The sequence below is a fragment of the Oncorhynchus clarkii genome, chromosome 18 (genome assembly GCF_045791955.1).
Source record: "Oncorhynchus clarkii lewisi isolate Uvic-CL-2024 chromosome 18, UVic_Ocla_1.0, whole genome shotgun sequence".
NCBI classification, from domain to species: Eukaryota; Metazoa; Chordata; class Actinopteri; order Salmoniformes; family Salmonidae; genus Oncorhynchus; species Oncorhynchus clarkii.
Genome location: NC_092164.1, coordinates 58,804,188 through 58,826,164, shown reverse-complemented (window position 1 = coordinate 58,826,164; position 21,977 = coordinate 58,804,188). Strand labels below are relative to the sequence as shown.

General features: G+C 43.0%; 1 protein-coding gene across 1 annotated transcript; it reads left to right on the top strand.

The window, feature by feature from the left end:
* The first annotated feature begins 3,577 nt into the window (after positions 1 to 3,577).
* Positions 3,578 to 20,035, top strand: LOC139372745 (HEPACAM family member 2-like). Its single transcript, XM_071112541.1, has 9 exons — positions 3,578 to 3,658; positions 11,213 to 11,572; positions 11,843 to 12,127; positions 16,139 to 16,438; positions 17,347 to 17,475; positions 18,320 to 18,341; positions 18,449 to 18,483; positions 18,893 to 18,966; positions 19,212 to 20,035. The coding sequence occupies exons 1-9, from the start codon at positions 3,592 to 3,594 to the stop codon at positions 19,344 to 19,346; spliced, it is 1,407 nt and encodes a 468-aa protein (XP_070968642.1). The 5' UTR covers positions 3,578 to 3,591; the 3' UTR covers positions 19,347 to 20,035.
* The last annotated feature ends 1,942 nt before the right edge of the window (positions 20,036 to 21,977 follow it).

Sequence of the window (21,977 nt, the reverse complement as noted above, 5' to 3'; positions counted from 1 at the left end):
CCAGCCATGGGCCTGCCGACACCTCCCCCTAACTGTCTCAGACTTAGCTTGGTTTCCTTTGGTGAGACAGACCTAGTCAGATCATATAAGAGACGCTTAGCCTGCATCCCCAATGACACCCTATTTCCTATGTAGTGCACTACTTTTGACCAGGGCCCATAGGGCTCCCATAGGGCTCTGGTGAAAGTGCGCGATGTAGGGAATAGTGTCCCATTTGGGACAAAACCTTCCAGTAAAGACTGGCAGACCAAGGCCCGAGAGTGTGATCATAACCTAACCATTGGGTAACAACAGACCAAGGCCCCAGAGTGTGATCATAACCCAACCGTTGGGTAACAACAGACCAAGGCCCCAAAGTGTGATCATAACCTAACCATTGGATAACAACAGACCAAGGCCCCAGAGTGTGATCATATCTCAACCGTTGGGTAACAACAGACCAAGATCTCAGAGTGTGATCATAACCCAACCGTTGGGTATCAACAGACCAAGATCCCAGAGTGTGATCATATCCCAACTGTTGGGTAACAACATACCAAGATCTCAGAGTGTGATCATATCCCAACTGTTGGGTAACAACAGACCAAGATCGCAGAGTGTGATCATATCCCAACTGTTGGGTAACAACAGACCAAGATCCCAGAGTGTGATCATATCCCAACCGTTGGGTAACAACAGACCAAGATCTCCGCGTGTGATCATATCCCAACTGTTGGGTAACAACAGACCAAGATCTCAGAGTGTGATTATAAGCCAGCCGTTGGGTAACAACAGACCAAGATCTCAGAGTGTGATTATAAGCCAGCCGTTGGGTAACAACTGACCAAGATCTCAGAGTGTGATTATAAGCCATATATACAGCCGGTGGGCCCGTATTTATAAAGCGTCTCCAAGCAGCAGGGATGATATACCGTCAGTTTTGCCTTTAAATTTAGATGATAATGAATAAGATTACTTGGACGGGGGGAGGAGACACTTTGTGAATTCAGCTACTCGACCTCTTCATGATGTCATAACAGTCATCCTCATACATTATCCACTCAGGTATAATGGAAAAAGCAGAGAATGTATCAACGTGGAGGCTGCTGAGGGGAGAACGACTCATAATAATGGCTGGAATGGAGCAAATAGAATGGCATCAAAGACCCGGAAACCATGGAAACCTTGTGCTTGATATCTTTGATACCATTCCACTGATTCCGCTCCAGCCTTTACCACAAGCCCATCCTCCCCATCCTCCTGTGGTGTCAATATAAACAATATTATTTATTCTATATGAACTCAAACCTGTATTCTGAATCTATAACCAAAGTGTTCGTCTCTCAAGGACTTTAGCTAAAGAATAACCATACAAGGTGTCCATCTAGAGGATCATGCAAAAGTTGCAGGCTCACTGGGGATAGGGGGAGGAGCACCCGAAGAGGAGGAGCATGATACTACAGCATCCCTAAATGACAATCTTGACCTTCACCATCTCTATTTCATGACATTCATATCTATATCTCTCTGTCTCTCAGACTGTATCTAAGCTCACATTCACATGTGTCTTTTGCTAGCACTGATTTAGTTGACAGCTGCTTTGTTGTGTGAAGATTTTACTTGCAATTACTGTGATATGTGGTTGCCTTAAATGTACATTTACATGTTATTCTTATCCAGAGTGACTTACACTTAGTGCATTCATCTTTAGATAACTAGGTGGGACAACAACACATAGTAAATACATTTTTTCTCAATAAAGTATCTTTTTTTTTCTTTCTCTTTTTTGTGTGTGTGTGTGTGGGGGGGGGGGGGGGGGGGGGTTAGCAGGGGTGCGAGGGGGGGGAGGGGGTGCTTTCTTACCTACCTTAGTAGGGAGATGTGTTTTATTTGTTTAGCACTTGAAATGCATCCTCTTTAACAAATGTGCTATATAAATTAAGTTTGATTTGATTAGATTAGAATAGGGCATTCATCCACACATATTATCAATGCTTACAGACCATTTTGAGCTGCAAAGTGGGACAGCTAGCATTTACACTGGGATGGTTTAATTTATTTGTAGCTTAGATATCCATTATGGGTCTTCATGAATTAACTTATACTATGTATGTAAATAGATAGTATAGCTACATCAGTGAATGGTTTGTTTCATTGTATTGCTGTTGCTCCACATTTCATCATGGTGATGGTTTGTTTCATTGTATTGCTGTTGCTCCACATTTCATCATGGTGATGGTTTGTTTCATTGTATTGCTGTTGCTCCACATTTCATCATGGTGATGGTTTGTTTCATTGTATTGCTGTTGCTCCACATTTCATCATGGTGATGGTTTGTTTCATTGTATTGCTGTTGCTCCACATTTCATCATGGTGATGGTTTGTTTCATTGTATTGCTGTTGCTCCACATTTCATCATGGTGATGGTTTGTTTCATTGTATTGCTGTTGCTCCACATTTCATCATGGTGATGGTTTGTTTCATTGTATTGCTGTTGCTCCACATTTCATCATGGTGATGGTCATGTGATCTTCGAACGTTTCACCACATCCACTTCACTACATTCAGTTGTCACGATTGCGCTGTCACTCAGCGACTCCACGGTGAAACACGTTGACACTGTCTGTAAACAATGTCCTTTTACATGACATGGAGATCTGCACTAAAACCTTCTAGAAGGTTTTAGTCGCGTAGTTATCGTTAGTGTAAGGAGAAACAGTATTGCACAGTTCAACTGTGTGAAATACAGATACATTTATTATCTCTCTCTCTCTCTCTCTCTCTCTCTCTCTCTCTCTCTCTCTCTATATATATATATATATATATATATATATAGATAGTCGCTCATTTGATATTTCAGAGAGTATAAATGTGACTGCCTATGAGTCTGCCTGTGACAGTCTGTGCTTGCTGGCTGTATTGTCCTTCCCTTGTCTACATTGACATGTATTTACCACCTAAATGACATTCTCAACCTTTAGCTACCCTCTCTATTCCATTACACTCATACCTCTCTTTCTCTGTGTCGCTAAGCCCATATCTAAACTAACACTCACATTTGTCTTTTAATAGCACGGATTTTGATAACAGCTACTTTTTTTGTGGAAGGTTTCACTTGCAATGACTGTAGTATATGTTTGTCTCACCTGACTTAGTACAAGTCATGCTAGATAAGAGTGTCTGCTAAATGACCAAGATGTAATGTAAATGTATGCTTGTGCCTGTGACCATCACTCTTAGTGAAATGCAAGGATACATTTACATTACATTTCGACTAGATAGTATACAGCTTATGTCAGAATAGACTTTTCATTACAGGTTTATAGTAGAACTGATGCAGCAGGTTAACAGAATGAACGTAGCCGTTTAGGAGAGGTAGGTTTAGGCTTATGTCAAATGTTAGCTAAAATGCTAAAGGCCATGTTGTTCCTGTGCCTGCCAGGTGTAGCTTACCTCTCCCACTCAAATAACATTGGGAGGGGCCTGGGCTTCTGGCTGGCTCTTCTTATTTCCCTGGCAAATGTTGTCACCACCAGTTCAGTTCCCCTCCTTCCCACCTCCATCCCTTACTGTCACAGTCTCAAGTCAGAGAGGACAACTCCTCAGAGGATAATGGAGGCTCCTGGAAGAAGGACCTTTGTCGCTCTGTGTTTCTACACTGCACTACTTACTCTCTCAGGTAAGAGGAAGAAGAGACACACATGTTAATTGAATGTCATTTCAGGAGAAATTCATTAAATGTTTTTGCGAGTGTAACCAAAAGCGTTACAATCAACATCAACATTGCCAATTATCTTTCATTAGTTGGATCCTCATCCAGCCACTAGACTGTATTTGATTTGATCAGTTATTACGCGCATGATAGAATGGTACTTCTTTAATCATAGTGTATAGGACAGAGATACCCCTATGCATGTGTGTTAGGACAGAGATACCCCTATGCATGTGTGTTAGGACAGAGATACCCTTATGCATGTGTGTTAGGACAGAGATACCCCTATGCATGTGTGTTAGGACAGAGATACCCCTATGCATGTGTGTTAGGACAGAGATACCCCTATGCATGTGTGTTAGGACAGAGATACCCCTATGCATGTGTGTTAGGACAGAGATACCCCTATACATGTGTGTTAGGACAGAGATACCCCTATACATGTGTGTTAGGACAGAGATACCCCTATACATGTGTGTTAGGACAGAGATACCCCTATACATGTGTGTTAATGCAAAGTGTTGATGTGTTGGTCCACAAGGATTCTATGGTGGTTGACTAAGTTGTTACTACGTAGGTATGTTAGATTGCAGTAGCTACCGATATTTATTATCTGATTGCATGTGTTCATATGCGTTTTTTGGTTGGACTTTTATGGTCGTAATGAGGGGGATTTGAGCATTTCTGTAGTAAGCAAACGAGGCAAGAAGGACACACTGGAAAGTTCATCAACCAGGCCTCTGCTGACTCAGCTTGGAGTCCGTCTAATCAGGGATTGACTGGGAACAGAAATCGACCCTGGCTTTTCTATCAAACTGGCCCATCAGGGACGGACTGGGAACAGAAATCGACCCTGGCTTTTCTATCAAACTGGCCCATCAGGGACGAACTGGGAACAGAAATCGACCCTGGCTTTTCTATCAAACTGGCCCATCAGGGACGGACTGGGAACAGAAATCGACCCTGGCTTTTCTATCAAACTGGCACATCAGGGACGAACTGGGAACAGAAATCGACCCTGGCTTTTCTATCAAACTGGCCCATTTCTTTCCTCAAGTCCTCCACACTGGCGCATTTGTTAGCTGGTTCAGTCCATCTGGCATTTGCCAGAATTTCCCTATGGCCAGTCCGTCCCTGTTGATGATAACAGATATCCAACCAATGGACCAAACGACCTGATAAGCCGACCCTCTGATGCCCTAACACAACAATAGAACTCACTTCAGATGGCCCATTGTCTCAGTAATCTCCACTGTCTCTTATCCAGTGGTGAAACTAGATGTCTTAGTAAAGATTGGTCATATCACCTATAACATGTACTGCCTTTTAATGTGGCATAAACACAACCAGTCATGATGTTTTAATCTGATTGTCTAACAATCACTTCAATCACTTCATTAAAGCTAGGCTATGGGCGCACGTTCGTCCACTCAACAAATTATTCCAGCATCCAATTTGATGAATGGAAAGAGACATCTGTTACAAAACACTTTAATGTGTAGGCCTTACTCCTGTAGCCTGAATTTATGCTTCCACTGCTTTCCGTGTGCGTCTCGGCCACTCATCTCCGCCTTGGCAAAACGTAAGTGTTCTGATCAAACCACAACGCAATTTGGAGCGTATGCCAACCGGTTTCAAGTCAATTTGGAGCGTATGCCAACCGGTTTCAAGTCAATTTGGAGCGTATAATTTGGAGTCAATTTGGAGCGTATGCCAACCGGTTTCAAGTCAATTTGGAGCGTATGCCGACCGGTTTCAAGTCAATTTGGAGCTTATGCCAACCGGTTTCAAGTCAATTTGGAGCGTATGCCAACCGGTTTCAAGTAAATTTGGAGCGTATGCCAACCGGTTTCAAGTCAATTTGGAGCGTATGCCAACCGGTTTCAAGTAAATTTGGAGCTTATGCCAACCGGTTTCAAGTCAATTTGGAGCGTATGCCAACCGGTTTCAAGTAAATTTGGAGCGTATGCCAACCGGTTTCAAGTCAATTTGGAGCGTATGCCAACCGGTTTCAAGTCAATTTGCAAATGTTTCATGCACCTGACATGCGGTAATGTTAAATGATGGTGTAATAGCATGTAGTTTTCTAGGCATTTTGTGTTCATTATTGTGATAGGCTCACATCTTACCATTACGGCGTATACCCCACTATTTATTTTGCCGGGATGCCGTAACGGACTGTACTGGCTTATGGTTAGAGACAACAGTGGCAGCAGTGGGTTCAGCACACTCTTGTCCTGCTTATTCAACCAGACTGGTCTCATCGACTAGACGTAACATACTGTAGTAAACATACATCTGGGACACTCAAATCAGCATATGTTACGTTAGGTATGGTTGAAAAACAAAAGGAGTGCTCAGATGCAATAATTTTATAGCCAACATTTTGTATAATGACAAACACCGTGAGTCACTAGTTTATATGGTTTGAAAGGACACACACAGGGGTCTGTAATCATGGCTGGCTGTGGCTTGATTTCATTGGTTGACTTACAGATATATAGAACATATAAACAATCCTGAATGGTTAACATCTGATCATAAATCAAATTTGGCTACATTGGCCTACCAACATTATTTACAATGGTTAGCAAAAACACAATAATCATAAGAATAGCTTCAGATCAAAGTCTATGTTAAGACCGAAGGGCACAAGGGTCTTTAAATTAAAGATCCAGGTGGCCTCTCGCGTTAACAATAAATGGTTGAGGTCACTCCCTTTCCTAGGGAAGGTGAAGTGTTCGATGCCGATATAGCGAAGGGACAGAATAGAGTGGTTTGTTTCCAAAAGAGGGCCGCAACTGGGTACGTCAAGTTTTTACACCTAATGGTGCTATGATGCACAGAGATTCTTACTTTTAGTCCGTGCTTCATTTTGCCCACATAAGTTTTACCACAAGGAAAGTTATAAGATAAATAACTGCCTTAGTGGAGCACGTGATAACACCTTTGATTGGGAACAGTTTCCCTGTTTGGGGGTGTTTGAAGGATCTACATTTGTAAATGCCATTGCATTGAGAACAGCCATTAATTACACTTGTAATTTTGATCTGGTAGAGGCACAAGGAGACATTGCGCAGGGGTATTTTGTGGTAAATCAGAGTTAATGTGGTGGTAAACAAATTAATCTCTGAGATATGACTTTAGCATTTTAGCTAATTAACTACTTTTGAGCTACTTTGCAACTACTTAGCATGTTAGCTAACCCTTCCCCTAACTCTAACCTCAACTCTTTAACCTAACTCCAAATCTTAACCCTAACCTTTTAACCTAACTCCTAACCTCAACCCCTAACCCCCAGAGCTAACGTTAGCCACCCAGCTAACGTTAGCTACAACAAGTTGGAAATCCCCCCCCAAAATTTGGTAAATGTTTTTTTTGTTGGACAATACAGAACATACATAAACAAACGACAGCATACAGAAGCACACAAACATCAACGACATCACACCTGCCCAGACCCACCTGCTCACACCCCAATCTCCAGCACCCGCATCACTCTCCACCACATGGTATCAAACGGCACCATTTGGTTTCTCTTCATCACCCACACACTTTCAACATTTAGACAGTAAGGCATTTGACCTTTCCATTGTGTTAGCGATGGAGGATTGGTTGACTTACAGTTTTTAAGTATACGTTTTTACAAGATTCTTGGAATTCATAACATATTTGGGCTCCCGAGTGGCATTGCATCTCCTTGCAAGAGGCATCACTACAGCCCCTGGTTTGAATCCAGGCTGTATCACTTTTGGCCATGATTGGGAGTCCCATAGGGTGGCGTACAATTGGCCGTCATTGTAAATAAGAATTTGTTCTTAACTGACTTGCCTAGTTAAAGAGTTTAGCAAATTAACATATTGTACAAATTGTAATTCGTAACATACAGTATCATACGAATTCTAATTCATAACATATCACACGAAATGGATGATGGACATCCACAAATTAATACATAACATACGAAACGTAAAAATTCATTCCAAATGAAGTGTCTCGGATTTGCGTACAGAATAATACAAAAAGCTCTGAGACCAGGTTGATTCAACATTGACACACACACACAGACACACACAGACAGACAGACAGACAGACAGACAGACAGACAGACAGACAGACAGACAGACAGACTATCAGAATGGTGGGTGTAGCTGGTATATGCAGTCAGGCCCAGAAGAGCAGAGAATTGGGAGAAACGTAACTTTACACAGAATAATGAATGGTGCAAGGTAAAACAATACACTTGCCCAAACACAAACACACGAACATCAACTTTTACACACGGGCAAGAAACAGCACCCGTCTAAAATAACCAGTCACCAACATTACCGAACATGACATAAAACAATCCCGCACAACACCATGGGGGAAACAGAGGGTTAAATACATGAACAAAAATTAGGGGAATAAAAAACAGGTGTGTAGAAACAAAGACAAAACAAATGGAAAATGAAAAGTGGCTAGTAGACCGGCGACGCCGAGAGCCGAGCGCCGCACGAACAAGGAGAGGAACCGACTTCGGCTGAAGTCGTGACACACACACAATCCCAGTGATGGCCAAACTGCTACCCGTGGCCAGGCTGTTTCTACTATTAAAGTTTAGGACATAACACCAGGCACAGAGTTAATCTATTGTGATGAACAACAGGGGGGTCCAGCAGGGCCTGGATGTCCACTTGGAGAACTGGACTGACTGGGGAGGATGGAGGGAGCGAGAGAGTGGGAGAGGGAGGGAGGGGGAGAGAAGGGATAGAGGTGAGGGGAGGAACAGTGGAAGGAGGGAGGGAGAGAGAGGTGAGGGAAGAGAGAGAGGGGGGGGTGGTGAGGGACAAGACAGAGGGAGGGAGAGAAAGAGACAGAAAGGAAGGGAGGGGGGATAGAAGACGGGCATAAAAACAGAAAGGGAGAGAAAGTGATAGGGGAGCGGGAGATATAGGGAGGTGGAGAAAGAGAAGGAAAGGGGGGGGTGTGTATTTACCTTTTTACCGCCTAGCTACCTGCCTGCTGCTGCTTAAATCTGAGCTGGCAACAACACCCTTATGACATCACCCAGTCCCTTCCTAATCGTAGAAACCCAACCCTGCCTTTGGCAAAATAGCTGCAAAACTTTTTGTTTGTTATTTTGAGAAAGAAAGACAATGTTAAAGACACCAAACCTAATGACAGTAAATGTCAGTTCATTAACAGAGTCCATTTTCTATTGGATGTCGTAACTCAAAGGTGATTGTTTTTCTGTCAGTTATCAGTGTGGGAACTGCTTGCTACCGTAATGTAAACAGAGCAAAGTCAGTCTACAATATTCAACGGCTACATCATACAGCTTAAGGATGTTTGCTTTAATACCAGTTAGTAATAACAAGACACCAGGCTTGTCATTGGCTCTAAGAATTGGGTTAATATTTGCTTACCTCAGTTTCAGGACAGAGTTCTGGATAAAGTAAATGGAATGATAGTGTGCCACAGATGTGTCAATCATGTAAACGTATCTCAATCTGACTTATTCTTTCTGTTCTATGAAGCGCAGCATGAAGAGACCTTTACGGCCATCTTTACTTTTCATGTTAATTAGGACCATGCCTCAGGACTACCTGGCATGATGACTCCTTGCTGTCCCCAGTCCACCTGGCCGTGCTGCTGCTCCAGTTTCAACTGTTCTGCCCGCGGCTATGGAACCCTGACCTGTTCCGTGCTACCTGTCCAAATCCTGCTGTTTTCAACTCTCTAGAGACAGCAGGAGTGGTAGAGATACTCTCAATGATCGGCTATGAAAAGTCAACTGATATTTCCTCCTGAGGTGCTGACTTGTTGCACCCTCGACAACTACTGTGATTATTATTATTTGACCATGCTGGTCATTTATGAACATTTGAACATCTTGGCCATGTTCTGTTATAATCTCCACCCGGCACAGCCAGAAGAGGACTGGCCACCCCTCATAGCCTGGTTCCTCTCTAGGTTTCTTCCTAGGTTTTTGCCTTTCTAGGGAGTTTTTCCTAGCCACCGTGCTTCTACACCTGCATTGCTTGCTGTTTGGGGTTTTAGGCTGGGTGTCTCTACAGCACCTTGAGATATCAGCTGATGTAAGAAGGGCTATAAAAATACATTTGATTCGATTTGAATGAAAAGATCAGGGCCCTTATTCATAAAGCATCTGGGAGCAGGGGTGCCTGTCCATATAATCTTATTCATTATGATCAAGAAGGCAAACCTGATCCTAGATCAGCACTCTTACTCTGAGATGCTTTATGAGGGCCCATATTGTACCTGTTTTGTATGTACCAGTAGCTTCGTGTGTGACATGTTTACACCCCCCCCCCCCCCCACCTCGCAGAAACATATACCACTATGTACATCTAATGAGAAACATTGCAGGCTCTAAGGTAGAAAACACAATGGCCCAACACATGAAGAGGTACACAAACTGGAATCTTTGCATTTGTTATTAGTGTGATAGAGTCCACACTGAGACTAATTTGTTAATTTCTTTCTCTCTCTATAGCTCACTCTCTTGCTACTTCCCTCTATAACACTCTCTCTCACCCCTTCCTTCCTCTATAAAACTCTCTCTCACCCCTTCCTTCTCTCCTCTATAATACTCTCTCACCGCTTCCTTCCTCTAAAATACTCCTCTCACCCCTTCCTTCTCTCCTTTATAATACTCTCTCACCCCTTCCTTCCTCTATAATACTCTCTCTCACCCCTTCCTTCCCTCCTCTATAATACTCTCTCTCACCCCTTCCTTCTCTCCTCTATAATACTCTCTCTCACCCTTTCCTTCCCTCCTCTATAATACTCTCTCACCCTTTCCTTCCCTTCTCTATAATACTCTCTCACCCCTTCCTTCCGCTATAATACTCTCTCTCACCCCTTCCTTCTCTCCTCTATAATACTCTCTCTCACCCCTTCCTTCTCTCCTCTATAATACTCTCTCTCACCCCTTCCTTCCCTCCTCTATAATACTCTCTCACCCCTTCCTTCCGCTATAATACTCTCTCTCACCCCTTCCTTCTCTCCTCTATAATACTCTCTCTCACCCCTTCCTTCTCTCCTCTATAATACTCTCTCACCCCTTCCTTCCCTCCTCTATAATACTCTCTCTCACCCCTTCCTTCTCTTCTCTATAATACTCTCTCACCCCTTCCTTCACTCCTCTATAATACTCTCTCACCCCTTCCTTCTCTCCTCTATAATACTCTCTCTCACCCCTTTCTTCTCTCCTCTATAATACTCTCTTACCCCTTCCTTCCTCTATAATACTCTCTCTCACCCCTTCCTTCTCTCCTCTATAATACTCTCTCACCCCTTCCTTACCTCCTCTATAATACTCTCTCTCACCCCTTCCTTCCTCTATAATACTCTCTCTCACCCCTTCCTTCCCTCCTCTATAATACTCTCTCACCCCTTCCTTCCTCTGTAATACTCTCTCACCCCTTCCTTACCTCCTCTATAATACTCTCTCTCACCCCTTCCTTACCTCCTCTATAATACTCTCTCTCACCCCTTCCTTCCCTCCCTCCTCAGAAGTAAACTCAGAGTTCGTCCACGTTCCGTCCGTGCTCAATGGCGTCAAAGGGAAGTCCCTCCTCCTCTCCGTGGAGACTCACTTTCAAAATGAGGATGTTGAGATCCAGGGCAGCTGGTACCAGACCCGGCCGGGGGGCACCAAAACCCTCCTGGTGACCTTCCACAACCACACAGCCATCATGGTGGCATCCATGAGACACAGGAACCGCTTCTTTTTCCAGCCCCCCAACGCCTCTCTCCTAATCCCCAGGCTGGACGAGGCGGCGGAGGGGGACTATCACCTGGACCTGGATATTCACTTCCCCCAGAGACATGAGCTCGTCAGAGTCGAGAGGACCATCCATGTCACTGTAGATGGTGAGTTGGTGGTGAACACCAGAGAATCTTATGTCAATCTCTATTTTTACATCATTGATTGACGAGCTATACATCTTATATATGTTGTGTACATAGGCAGATCATTGTGGAATGTTGCATGTATGGAACATTTCGGCCTGGCTGCATCAATCCAATTGCCATGTACTTCGAAAGACTTAAAGACCTTTCCGGTAAATTGTTTAACGGACTGCATTACAATACTGTTTCTTTCATCAGCATACTCACTGTTCTATCTCTCCCCTTCTCCAGTACCCGTGTCCACTCCTGTTATCAGGAAGACCCCATCTTCTACAGTTGTTGAGGACAAGGAGAACGTGACGTGGACCTGCTGGGTGGAGAACGGGACCAGGGTTCAGTACCAGTGGCTGAGGAACAATATGCCCCTAGATGCTAGTGATCGCCATCAGTTCTCACAGGATAACTCTACTCTGGTGATAAATCCTGTGAGGAAGAAGGACATTGGACAGTACCGCTGCCTGGCCAGGAACCACATCAGCCAGAGACAGAGCCACACCCTGGACCTTAATGTATTCTGTAAGTACCGTAGGTCTGTCTAAAACAGCACACCCCTATTGGTCTAAAACAGCACACCCCTGTTGGTCTGTCTAAAACAGCACACCCCTATTGGTCTAAAACAGCACACCCCTGTTGGACTGTCTAAAACAGCACACCACTGTTGATCTGTCTAAAACAGCACACCCCTGTTGGTCTATCTAAAACAGCACACCCATGTTGGTCTGTTTAAAACAGCACACCCCTGTTGGTCTGTCTAAAACAGCACACCCCTGTTGGTCTGTCTAAAACAGCACACCCCTGTTGGTCTAAAACAGCACACCCCTATTGGTCTGTCTAAAACAGCACACCCTTGTTGGTCTAAAACAGCACACCCATGTTGGTCTGTCTAAAACAGCACACTACTGTTGGTCTGTTTAGAACAGCACACCCCTGTTGGTCTGTCTAAAACAGCACACCCCTATTGGTCTGTCTAAAACAGCACACTACTGTTGGTCTGTCTAGAACAGCACACCCCTGTTGGTCTGTCTAAAACAGCACACCCCTGTTGGTCTGTCTAAAACAGCACACCCCTGTTGGTCTAAAACAGCACACCCCTATTGGTCTGTCTAAAACAGCACACCCCTGTTGGTCTGTCTAAAACAGCACACCCTTGTTGGTCTAAAACAGCACACCCATGTTGGTCTGTCTAAAAGAGCACATTACTGTTGGTCTGTTTAGAACAGCACACCCCTGTTGGTCTGTCTAAAACAGCACACCCATGTTGGTCTGTCTAAAACAGCACACCCCTGTTGGTCTGTCTAAAACAGCACACCCCTGTTGGTCTGTCTAAAACAGCACACCCCTATTGGTCTAAAACAGCACACCCCTGTTGGTCTGTCTAAAACAGCACACCCCTGTTGGTCTAAAACAGCACACCCCTATTGGTCTGTCTAAAACAGCACACCCCTGTTGGTCTGTCTAAAACAGCACACCCCTGTTGGTCTAAAACAGCACACCCCTGTTGGTCTAAAACAGCACACCCATGTTGGTCTGTCTAAAACAGCACACCCCTGTTGGTCTAAAACAGCACACCCCAGTTGGTCTGTCTAAAACAGCACACCCCTGTTGGTCTGTCTAAAACAGCACACCCCTGTTGGTCTAAAACTACACACCCATGTAAGTCTGTCTAAAACAGAACACCCCTGTTGGTCTAAAACAGCACACCCCTGTTGGTCTAAAACAGCACACCCCTGTTGGTCTGTCTAAAACAGCACACCCCTGTTGGTCTAAAACAGCACACCCATGTTGGTCTGTCTAAAACAGCACACCCCTATTGGTCTAAAACAGCACACACCTGTTGGTCTGTCTAAAACAGCACACCCCTGTTGGTCTAAAACAGCACACCCCTGTTGGTCTGTCTAAAACAGCACACCCCTGTTGGTCTAAAACAGCACACCCCTGTTGGTCTAAAACAGCACACCCCTGTTGGTCTGTCTAAAACAGCACACCCCTGTTGGTCTAAAACAGCACACCCATGTTGGTCTGTCTAAAACAGCACACCCCTATTGGTCTAAAACAGCACACACCTGTTGGTCTGTCTAAAACAGCACACCCCTGTTGGTCTAAAACAGCACACCCATGTAGGTCTGTCTAAAACAGCACACCCCTGTTGGTCTGTCTAAAACAGCACACCCCTGTTGGTCTGTCTAAAACAGCACACCCCTGTTGGTCTGTCTAAAACAGCACACCCCTGTTGGTCTGTCTAAAACAGCACACCCATGTTGGTCTGTCTAAAACAGCACACCCATGTTGGTCTGTCTAAAACAGCACACCCATGTTGGTCTGTCTAAAACAGCACACCCCTGTTGGTCTGTCTAAAACAGCACACCCCTGTTGGTCTGTCTAAAACAGCACACCCATGTTGGTCTGTCTAAAACAGCACACCCATGTTGGTCTGTCTAAAACAGCACACCCATGTTGGTCTGTCTAAAACAGCACACCCATGTTGGTCTGTCTAAAACAGCACACCCATGTTGGTCTGTCTAAAACAGCACACCCCTGTTGGTCTGTCTAAAACAGCACACCCCTGTTGGTCTGTCTAAAACAGCACACCCCTGTTGGTCTGTCTAAAACAGCACACCCCTGTTGGTCTGTCTAAAACAGCACACCCATGTTGGTCTGTCTAAAACAGCACACCCATGTTGGTCTGTCTAAAACAGCACACCCATGTTGGTCTGTCTAAAACAGCACACCCCTGTTGGTCTGTCTAAAACAGCACACCCCTGTTGGTCTGTCTAAAACAGCACTCCCCTGTTGGTCTGTCTAAAACAGCACACCCATGTTGGTCTGTCTAAAACAGCACACCCATGTTGGTCTGTCTAAAACAGCACACCCATGTTGGTCTGTCCAAAACAGCACACCCATGTTGGTCTGTCTAAAACAGCACACCCATGTTGGTCTGTCTAAAACAGCACACCCCTGTTGGTCTGTCTAAAACAGCACACCCATGTTGGTCTGTCTAAAACAGCACACCCATGTTGGTCTGTCTAAAACAGCACACCGTTGATTGGGGAAGGATATTAAAGGCAACTTCTCATACTTTATTTTCCCCATTTTAAAGAAGTACAAAGACTTTACATCGTCCTGGCCTTCTATGAGTAATCTCAGTATGTAAATCCATCCCACCCCTGGGCACACACTGTGCAGATATGGCATTTGCATGTCTGACAGACGTCCAGTGTTCTGTGGCGATACTATCGTTGCAGTATCGCTATCGTGATGCTGTTGCGTTAATGAAGCCAGGCTGGTCCTGGCAGGTTTGGAGATTGTTGGAGGTTGTTGACATTTAATAGGTTTGGACATTAGCCCGTCCTACAGTTGAAAATGTTATCTTCCAACAAGACAACAAATGTTGCAGTACGTCAAAACAGTTCCATGATGATAAATGCAGTTTGTAATGGTTGTATTTATAGATGTAGTCAGAGGAAAATGATTCATTAGATGGGACCTCTTTGTCTTAACATCTAATGTAACACCCATGTAGCTGTAATATCACGTTACATGACTACCTTCTACATTATTGCTCATACAGGTAGAGTTTATTATCCTATTGTGTATTTCTATCAGCAGTTATATAAATGAGTATATTACGCTGATGGCTGCTGACAACACACTTCAAGTTGGAATTGCAGAGACAGGCAGAAACAGAGAGAAGATAATTACAAATAATTTACAGATATTATTTCATTGATACATGGTTATTCTTCATCTTACTAAGGAGGACCACAATGATCCCTAGGCCCGACTTTGAGAAGCACTTCCCTAAGCCATTTCAGTATCACATCGCCATTGTCATTTTTGAGGATATGAGGTTTCATTATAGGCCCCCATCTAATACGTCCAGTTTGTTTTCATTTCAACAAACCCGATGTGCAAGCTAATGTGATGACCACAGTGACTAGTAGCATATCCTAGCAACTGAGGCACACTGCTCTAATGTCAGCTTTGTTTTCAATATACGACGGCCATTTCACAATGGCAAAACGCCTTCGCTAGAACCTGAATGTTTGAGCGGCCATATGGCGTTGCTTCAGGCGGACACTCTGATGGCAAAAATAAATCAAAATACAGTAATTGCCACCTGTTCAGCTAAAGGACGTGAGAAGACCTGGACTACCACTCGTCCCTGTAGCAGTGAAACCACTCTATGTCTTGTAACCTGATTTGTAGTGGCGTAAAGCTTAATAAAGAGTAGTGATACTAGCAAGAGCAGTGTGTGGGTTTCTTCTTTTTTCTCATATTACTCTACTGTTACCACGCACCTGAAACAAAGATAGCTCAGATGTGCGAGTGCTTTTTGAATTTTAGTGAAGGGCCAAAAGCAGCCTTACAATAGGATGACATGTTTACTCAGTTAATGAGATTCTGAATTATTGATGATAAAACAATTCATCTTAGCTGCCAACGGATCCTAGGTTTACCACAGTCCCAATAGAGTTTGAAGTTGATTATAGTGTTTGTGACAATATGAGCCCCTCTGATATCTTCCAGATGGTCCTTACAACCTGGCTGTAAAGTCTGACCATGGCCTGAGGACCGGGGAGGTCTTCACAGTGAACCCTGGTGAGCTGGTGTTCTTCGACTGTCAGGCCGACTCCAACCCTCCCAACAGCTGTATGTGGATCTCTAAGACCAACAACGCCACTGAGGTCATCACTGTGGGACTGCGCCTGGAGGTCACCTCATACAAGCTGGCCCAGGCCGAGGAGTTCCTGTGCAGGGCGTATAACAATGTGACCCAGAAGCAGGATGAGACCCAGTTCACCCTGGTGGTGGCCAGCCTGGGGACAGGTGGGTAGAGCTGGGCTGCTGTCCTGGTGTGCTGGAGGGAACGAAGGAGGGACTGGGAACACACACACACACACACACACACACACACACACTCTGGCCTGGGTTGCTGACGTAGCGTAGGTGGGACTGAGAATCAGGTCTGGGTACCCACTGTGCACCTTATCATGCCATAAAGTACCAAGGTGAGGAAGAGGAGAAGATGAGGTGTGCTGTCAGAGGGACAAAGGGACAAATGTTACTGACATTTAAAACCTAAATGTTGTATATACTATAACCTTTTCTAAATGTGAGCAGTAGCCTTGAATGCAGATGGTCCAAAATAAAGGTACCTTCAGAACAGAACCAGGTAATTCACCTACACACAGTGAATCATAAATATTATATTTCTTCTCAGTTGCTATGTGCCTGGCCTGTGTAAAAGTCCACTGGCTCCATAGGAGAGTAAACAGAGAAAAATAACAGCTGGTCTCATTGTTGACCACGTTTTACTGCATGTGTGGAGTTTCTATGTGTAGGTGGTTTCAATCTCCAAATGGGCAAACATACACACAATCTTGGCTACTGTATAGCAAGTGACATTGTTGAAAATACAATCTATTGAGAAGTATCTAAAAATGTTATGAACAAACTAAACGTACTAACTGTCCACCAGGTCTGAGTTGACAAGTTTACTCTTAGCTTGGACTCTATTCCCCAATGTGTAGCATTTAGTCACAATACCTGCAGGGCCTGTTTCTCAGTCACAGATTAAGCCTAGTCCATGACTAAAAAGCATTTAGAAAATCTCTATTAAATACAGTAGCTAGTTTTTTAGTCCAGGATTAGGCTTAATCTGTGTCTGGGAAATCGGCTCTGTCTAAGTTTTAAAATGTTATTCTGAATGTAGAGTTATTCTCTTTTATTTGTAGGAAAGGAGAGATATGTCCAGGAGAGCAACTCATTCTCTCCTCTGGCTGCCATCACTCTGTCCTGTCTGTTCATTACTGGCTGTATGTTACTGGTCTACTTCATAAAGACCTGTCATCATCCCAAGAGAGGTAGATGTTACGGCCCTCTTCATAAGTCTCAGGGTGACAGCAGCAACTGTGACCACAGAACACACACTCCTACTGTAGACACTAGATTTTAAAGTTTGATCACAGTACAGTAAATGTAAATTATCTGCAAATGCTATGTCAAACTGAAACAGGATATAGGAGAAAATATCTTCTGACTCTCTATATCATTTGTGTTATTGATGAAGAGCATGACTCTCTATATCATTTGTGTTATTGATGAAGAGCATGACTCTCTATATCATTTGTGTTATTGATGAAGAGCATGACTCTCTATATAATTTCTGTTATTGATGAAGAGCATGACTCTCTATCATTTGTGTTATTGATGAAGAGCATGACTCTCTATATCATTTGTGTTATTGATGAAGAGCATGACTCTCTATATCATTTATGTTATTGATGAAGAGCATGACTCTCTATATCATTTGTGTTATTGATGAAGAGCATGACTCTCTATATCATTTGTGTTATTGATGAAGAGCATGACTCTCTATATCATTTGTGTTATTGATGAAGAGCCTGACTCTCTCTATCATTTATGTTATTGATGAAGAGCATGACTCTCTATATCATTTGTGTTATTGATGAAGAGCATGACTCTCTATATAATTTGTGTTATTGATGAAGAGCATGACTCTCTATATCATTTGTGTTATTGATGAAGAGCATGACTCTCTATATCATTTGTGTTATTGATGAAGAGCATGACTCTCTATATCATTTGTGTTATTGATGAAGAGCATGACTCTCTATATCATTTGTGTTATTGATGAAGAGCAAAAAGTATCATCTTAAGTATCATCTTATCTTGTGTCTTTTACAGTTCTCATGAACATCTATAACAGGTAAGAACATTACTGATCCCGGCTTACACATGAATTAAGACCTCTGTCTAGGCAGCCTACATCCAGTAAATGGGTTTAATTCAAGTTTATTTGCCTCTACCATGCAGACCTTTGACTGAACCGAAGCGCCCACACTGTTCAGGTAAGTCCCCTCTCTCCGGCTGCACTGTTTACTTTATACCTTATAGCCTTACATTCCTGCCTGTTGTTAGGCAGTGTCGTGGACATAGCCTTAGACAAACAATACTCTTCATAAAAGCTTCACCAGCATAGAACAATTACAGTAATCATACTTGTTTGACTTGTGCAGACATATTTGTCCATTAGCTTGGTTGATAATCTCTTCACATTTCAGTTGTATTCGTCTGTGCTTTAGTGGACTGAGTTCAATACATTTAACTGTGGTGGGGCAGTATTCGGTTTTCCCCAAACCAAAAGTGACACGTACTAAATCAAATAGTCTACTGGGAACAAGAAACAGGAAGTAAGTGGAGAGAGAATAGAACATTGACAGGTGAAGATATAAACTATTAACTACATTGTACTTGCAGGTCATGAGGATGCAACTGAAGACTTTGGCATCTATGAGTTTGTCTCTATACCTGGGAAAATGGAATCTACACAGGTATGTTGTATGTCTTGCAACAATGCAGCTTGGTACAAAAGTCCTAGTTTTCTGTTGTTACACCTCTTTCATATTGTTGTGACCCTCGCTAATGAGCCCATGTTACAATCCCCCCATAGGGGTTAACCCTATTGGAGGAATGCGTAGCATGTTTACCTTTAACGCAGCAAACCAGGTTCTATTCCCAACCCCTCCGTTTGCTATAACATGTAGTGTCCCTAAATGTGTTTGTTTTCATTTCCCAGGCATCAAGCAGATCTCTGGCACACCTAGAGTCTGTCCAGGATTTGCATACCACCATCTATGATGTCATTCGGCACATCCCTGAAACTCCCACCCTGGCTAACCAAAGTATGCTGTTGAAGCAGTGTGAAGCCTAACTAGAGACCAGAATATTATTAAAGATACTTTCTGAGTCCCCAAGTGGAACCATATTCTCTGTATAATGCACTATTTTTGACCAAAGCCCTATTTCTAGATAGGGAATAGGGTGCCATTTGGGACACAGTAAACATTGTAAACATTGTGTAAATGAACTCCAGTGAGGTTTTCCTCCTGACAAGTGTACATACCTTCACCAAAGTCCCAATCACTTCTCTGAAATCCCATGGACAGTATTCATCAATGGATGAATCCAAAGAGCTTTAATGTGTGAATAAGATATACTGTATTTTTCTCTTGTGCTATTTCAAGCTCTCTCTCTCTAGAAGTGGGCAAGTGGGCAAGTATGAATGAATTATCACATTGCAAGCGAGATACTGTCTGATGGCTGTGTTGTCAAACATAATTCTTTAGCATGTAAATACATCTATTCTACAGTGCATGCAATTACTTTCTTTTTTTTCAAGAAATTACATTTTGTTTTACTGAATAAGTCCTATTTATTTCCAAGTAAACGGATGATGGTCCTCTCTTTCTGATTGTAGCATTTTTTATCTTGACATTGTCAAATACACTCCATCGGAGGTTGAAATGCCAGGTGTGCTGTTGCCTGTCTGCAAAGTATCGTACAGTTTCCTGATACAGATATGTGCTTTTTGGATTTTAATAAAGATTTATAACAATTTGATTAGACTCAAAGAGAGCAGCATCTTTCCATAATTAAATATGATGTGATAGGCCTGGTCTGGTGTGATCTGGTGTAGACAGGTCTGGTGTGGTGTGGTTAGAGAGAGGGAGTGACAGAAGGAGGGTTCAGCATGTGGCACTGTGCCTTCCATCTGCCCCTGCTGACTCATAGTCTCAAATAGTGTGTGTGTGTGTGTGTGTGTGTGAGGAAGAGAGAGGGAGAGTGGCGAGGTGGGAGATGGAGAGAGAGAGAGAGAATCTTAATTCAGATTCATGACTCGGGTAAAAGCAGACCAACTGCAAGAACATCTTTAGCTGTGTCAAGTGTGTTAGTTTATCCCCAGTAAGTACTGGGGAGTTTGTTATAATATTGACCAAATGCATTCTGCATTCAGAGTGTATTTTATGATGTCGGCTCCTGTTAGGAAGTCCATCTGTCTCTCTGTATGTTTTACGGGAGGATCCACTCAATACAACTGCATGACAAACAGCACTGGTGCCTGGAGGCAGCACCTCTCCTTACCTTCATTTGACAGGGAAATACTGGAGCGTCATTAAGCAGGAACTAGATTAGGTTGTGTTGTTTTAAACCAGGCTTTACTGGACCAGGTAGGCCTAATAGTGTTTGGTGCTTGAGATGATGTGTTCTAAGAACCCTTCAATTAACCCCATGATTTTTTAAACATGCCTGTAGCAATTCAATTACGATCCTATTTAATGAATGAGTTGTAGGAAGATAGGCTACATGATCAACATGCTGCATTATGTGATAGGCTACTACCACACACACACACACACACACACACACACACACACACACACACACACACACACACACACACACACACACACACACACACACACACACACACACACACACCTATTTATGGCCTTATGACAATTGTCTCTAACCAAAAGACCACATCACTTACAGTAAGTGGCCTACTATTGTCATTACTATGTTCAGGTGAGGTTGCAGGAGACACATTGAAGTCAAATTGTATAGTTAACCTTCTACTTTACAATTCTGGAAAGCCACAGGAATGGCAGTAGCCACAGGAACGGCAGTAGCCACAGGAATGGAGGCACAGTACAGTATGTGGCTTTAGTAAATGGAAATGGCCTGATCTTCAATGAGATACATATCTGTATATTTGTTCTTAAACCTGTGGGTTAGCCTTCACTTCTACTCTGCTGTGACTGCATTCAATAAACAACTTCACGCACATTTTTTTTGTAGAAAACTTAAATAGAAAATAAACAAATTACTGTTTTTGACAGCATGAGAAAAAAAACGTCACGCTCTGTAGCACCCATTGAACTACACTTCCCACATCTAGCAAGAAATAATAACGTGATAGATAACTAACATGGCCTCTCTATCGCGGAGAGCAGGAACTGAAACGTTGATAGCATTATCATCTAAAATGAACCGGTTATCTGTTGGACAAAACGTTATTTTACGATGCAGAAGATAAAGTCACTCAGGTAAGTGAACAAAGTCCCCGAAGCCTGTCAAACGCCTTGCACTGACACAGCCGTAGCATGTTAGCCGTGTAACGTTAGCTTGCACTGCAGTTGACATCTGATCCGATAACAATATACTTGGTAACGATGATCTTGGTCTATTTAAACCACAGAACAAGATCCCAGTTAAGATATAGATTGCTGTCTCATTGAAGGCGGAAGTATGTTTTTAATAAAAAATTTATTTAATTAACAGTGACATGCAAAACATTAACATAACAGACAGAGGGATTCCACAAAGAAAGAAGAGGAGAAAAAAACAACACAAATTTACATCATATCAATTCAAATACAGACATGTAGCGAATACATTTTTTAAAACTTTTTTTAAAATACGTTTTAATAACTCTAAATAGTTTTCCAAATCAGATAAAAAAGAAAAGGGTATTTTTCTTCATAAATGTTGATTTGCGTAT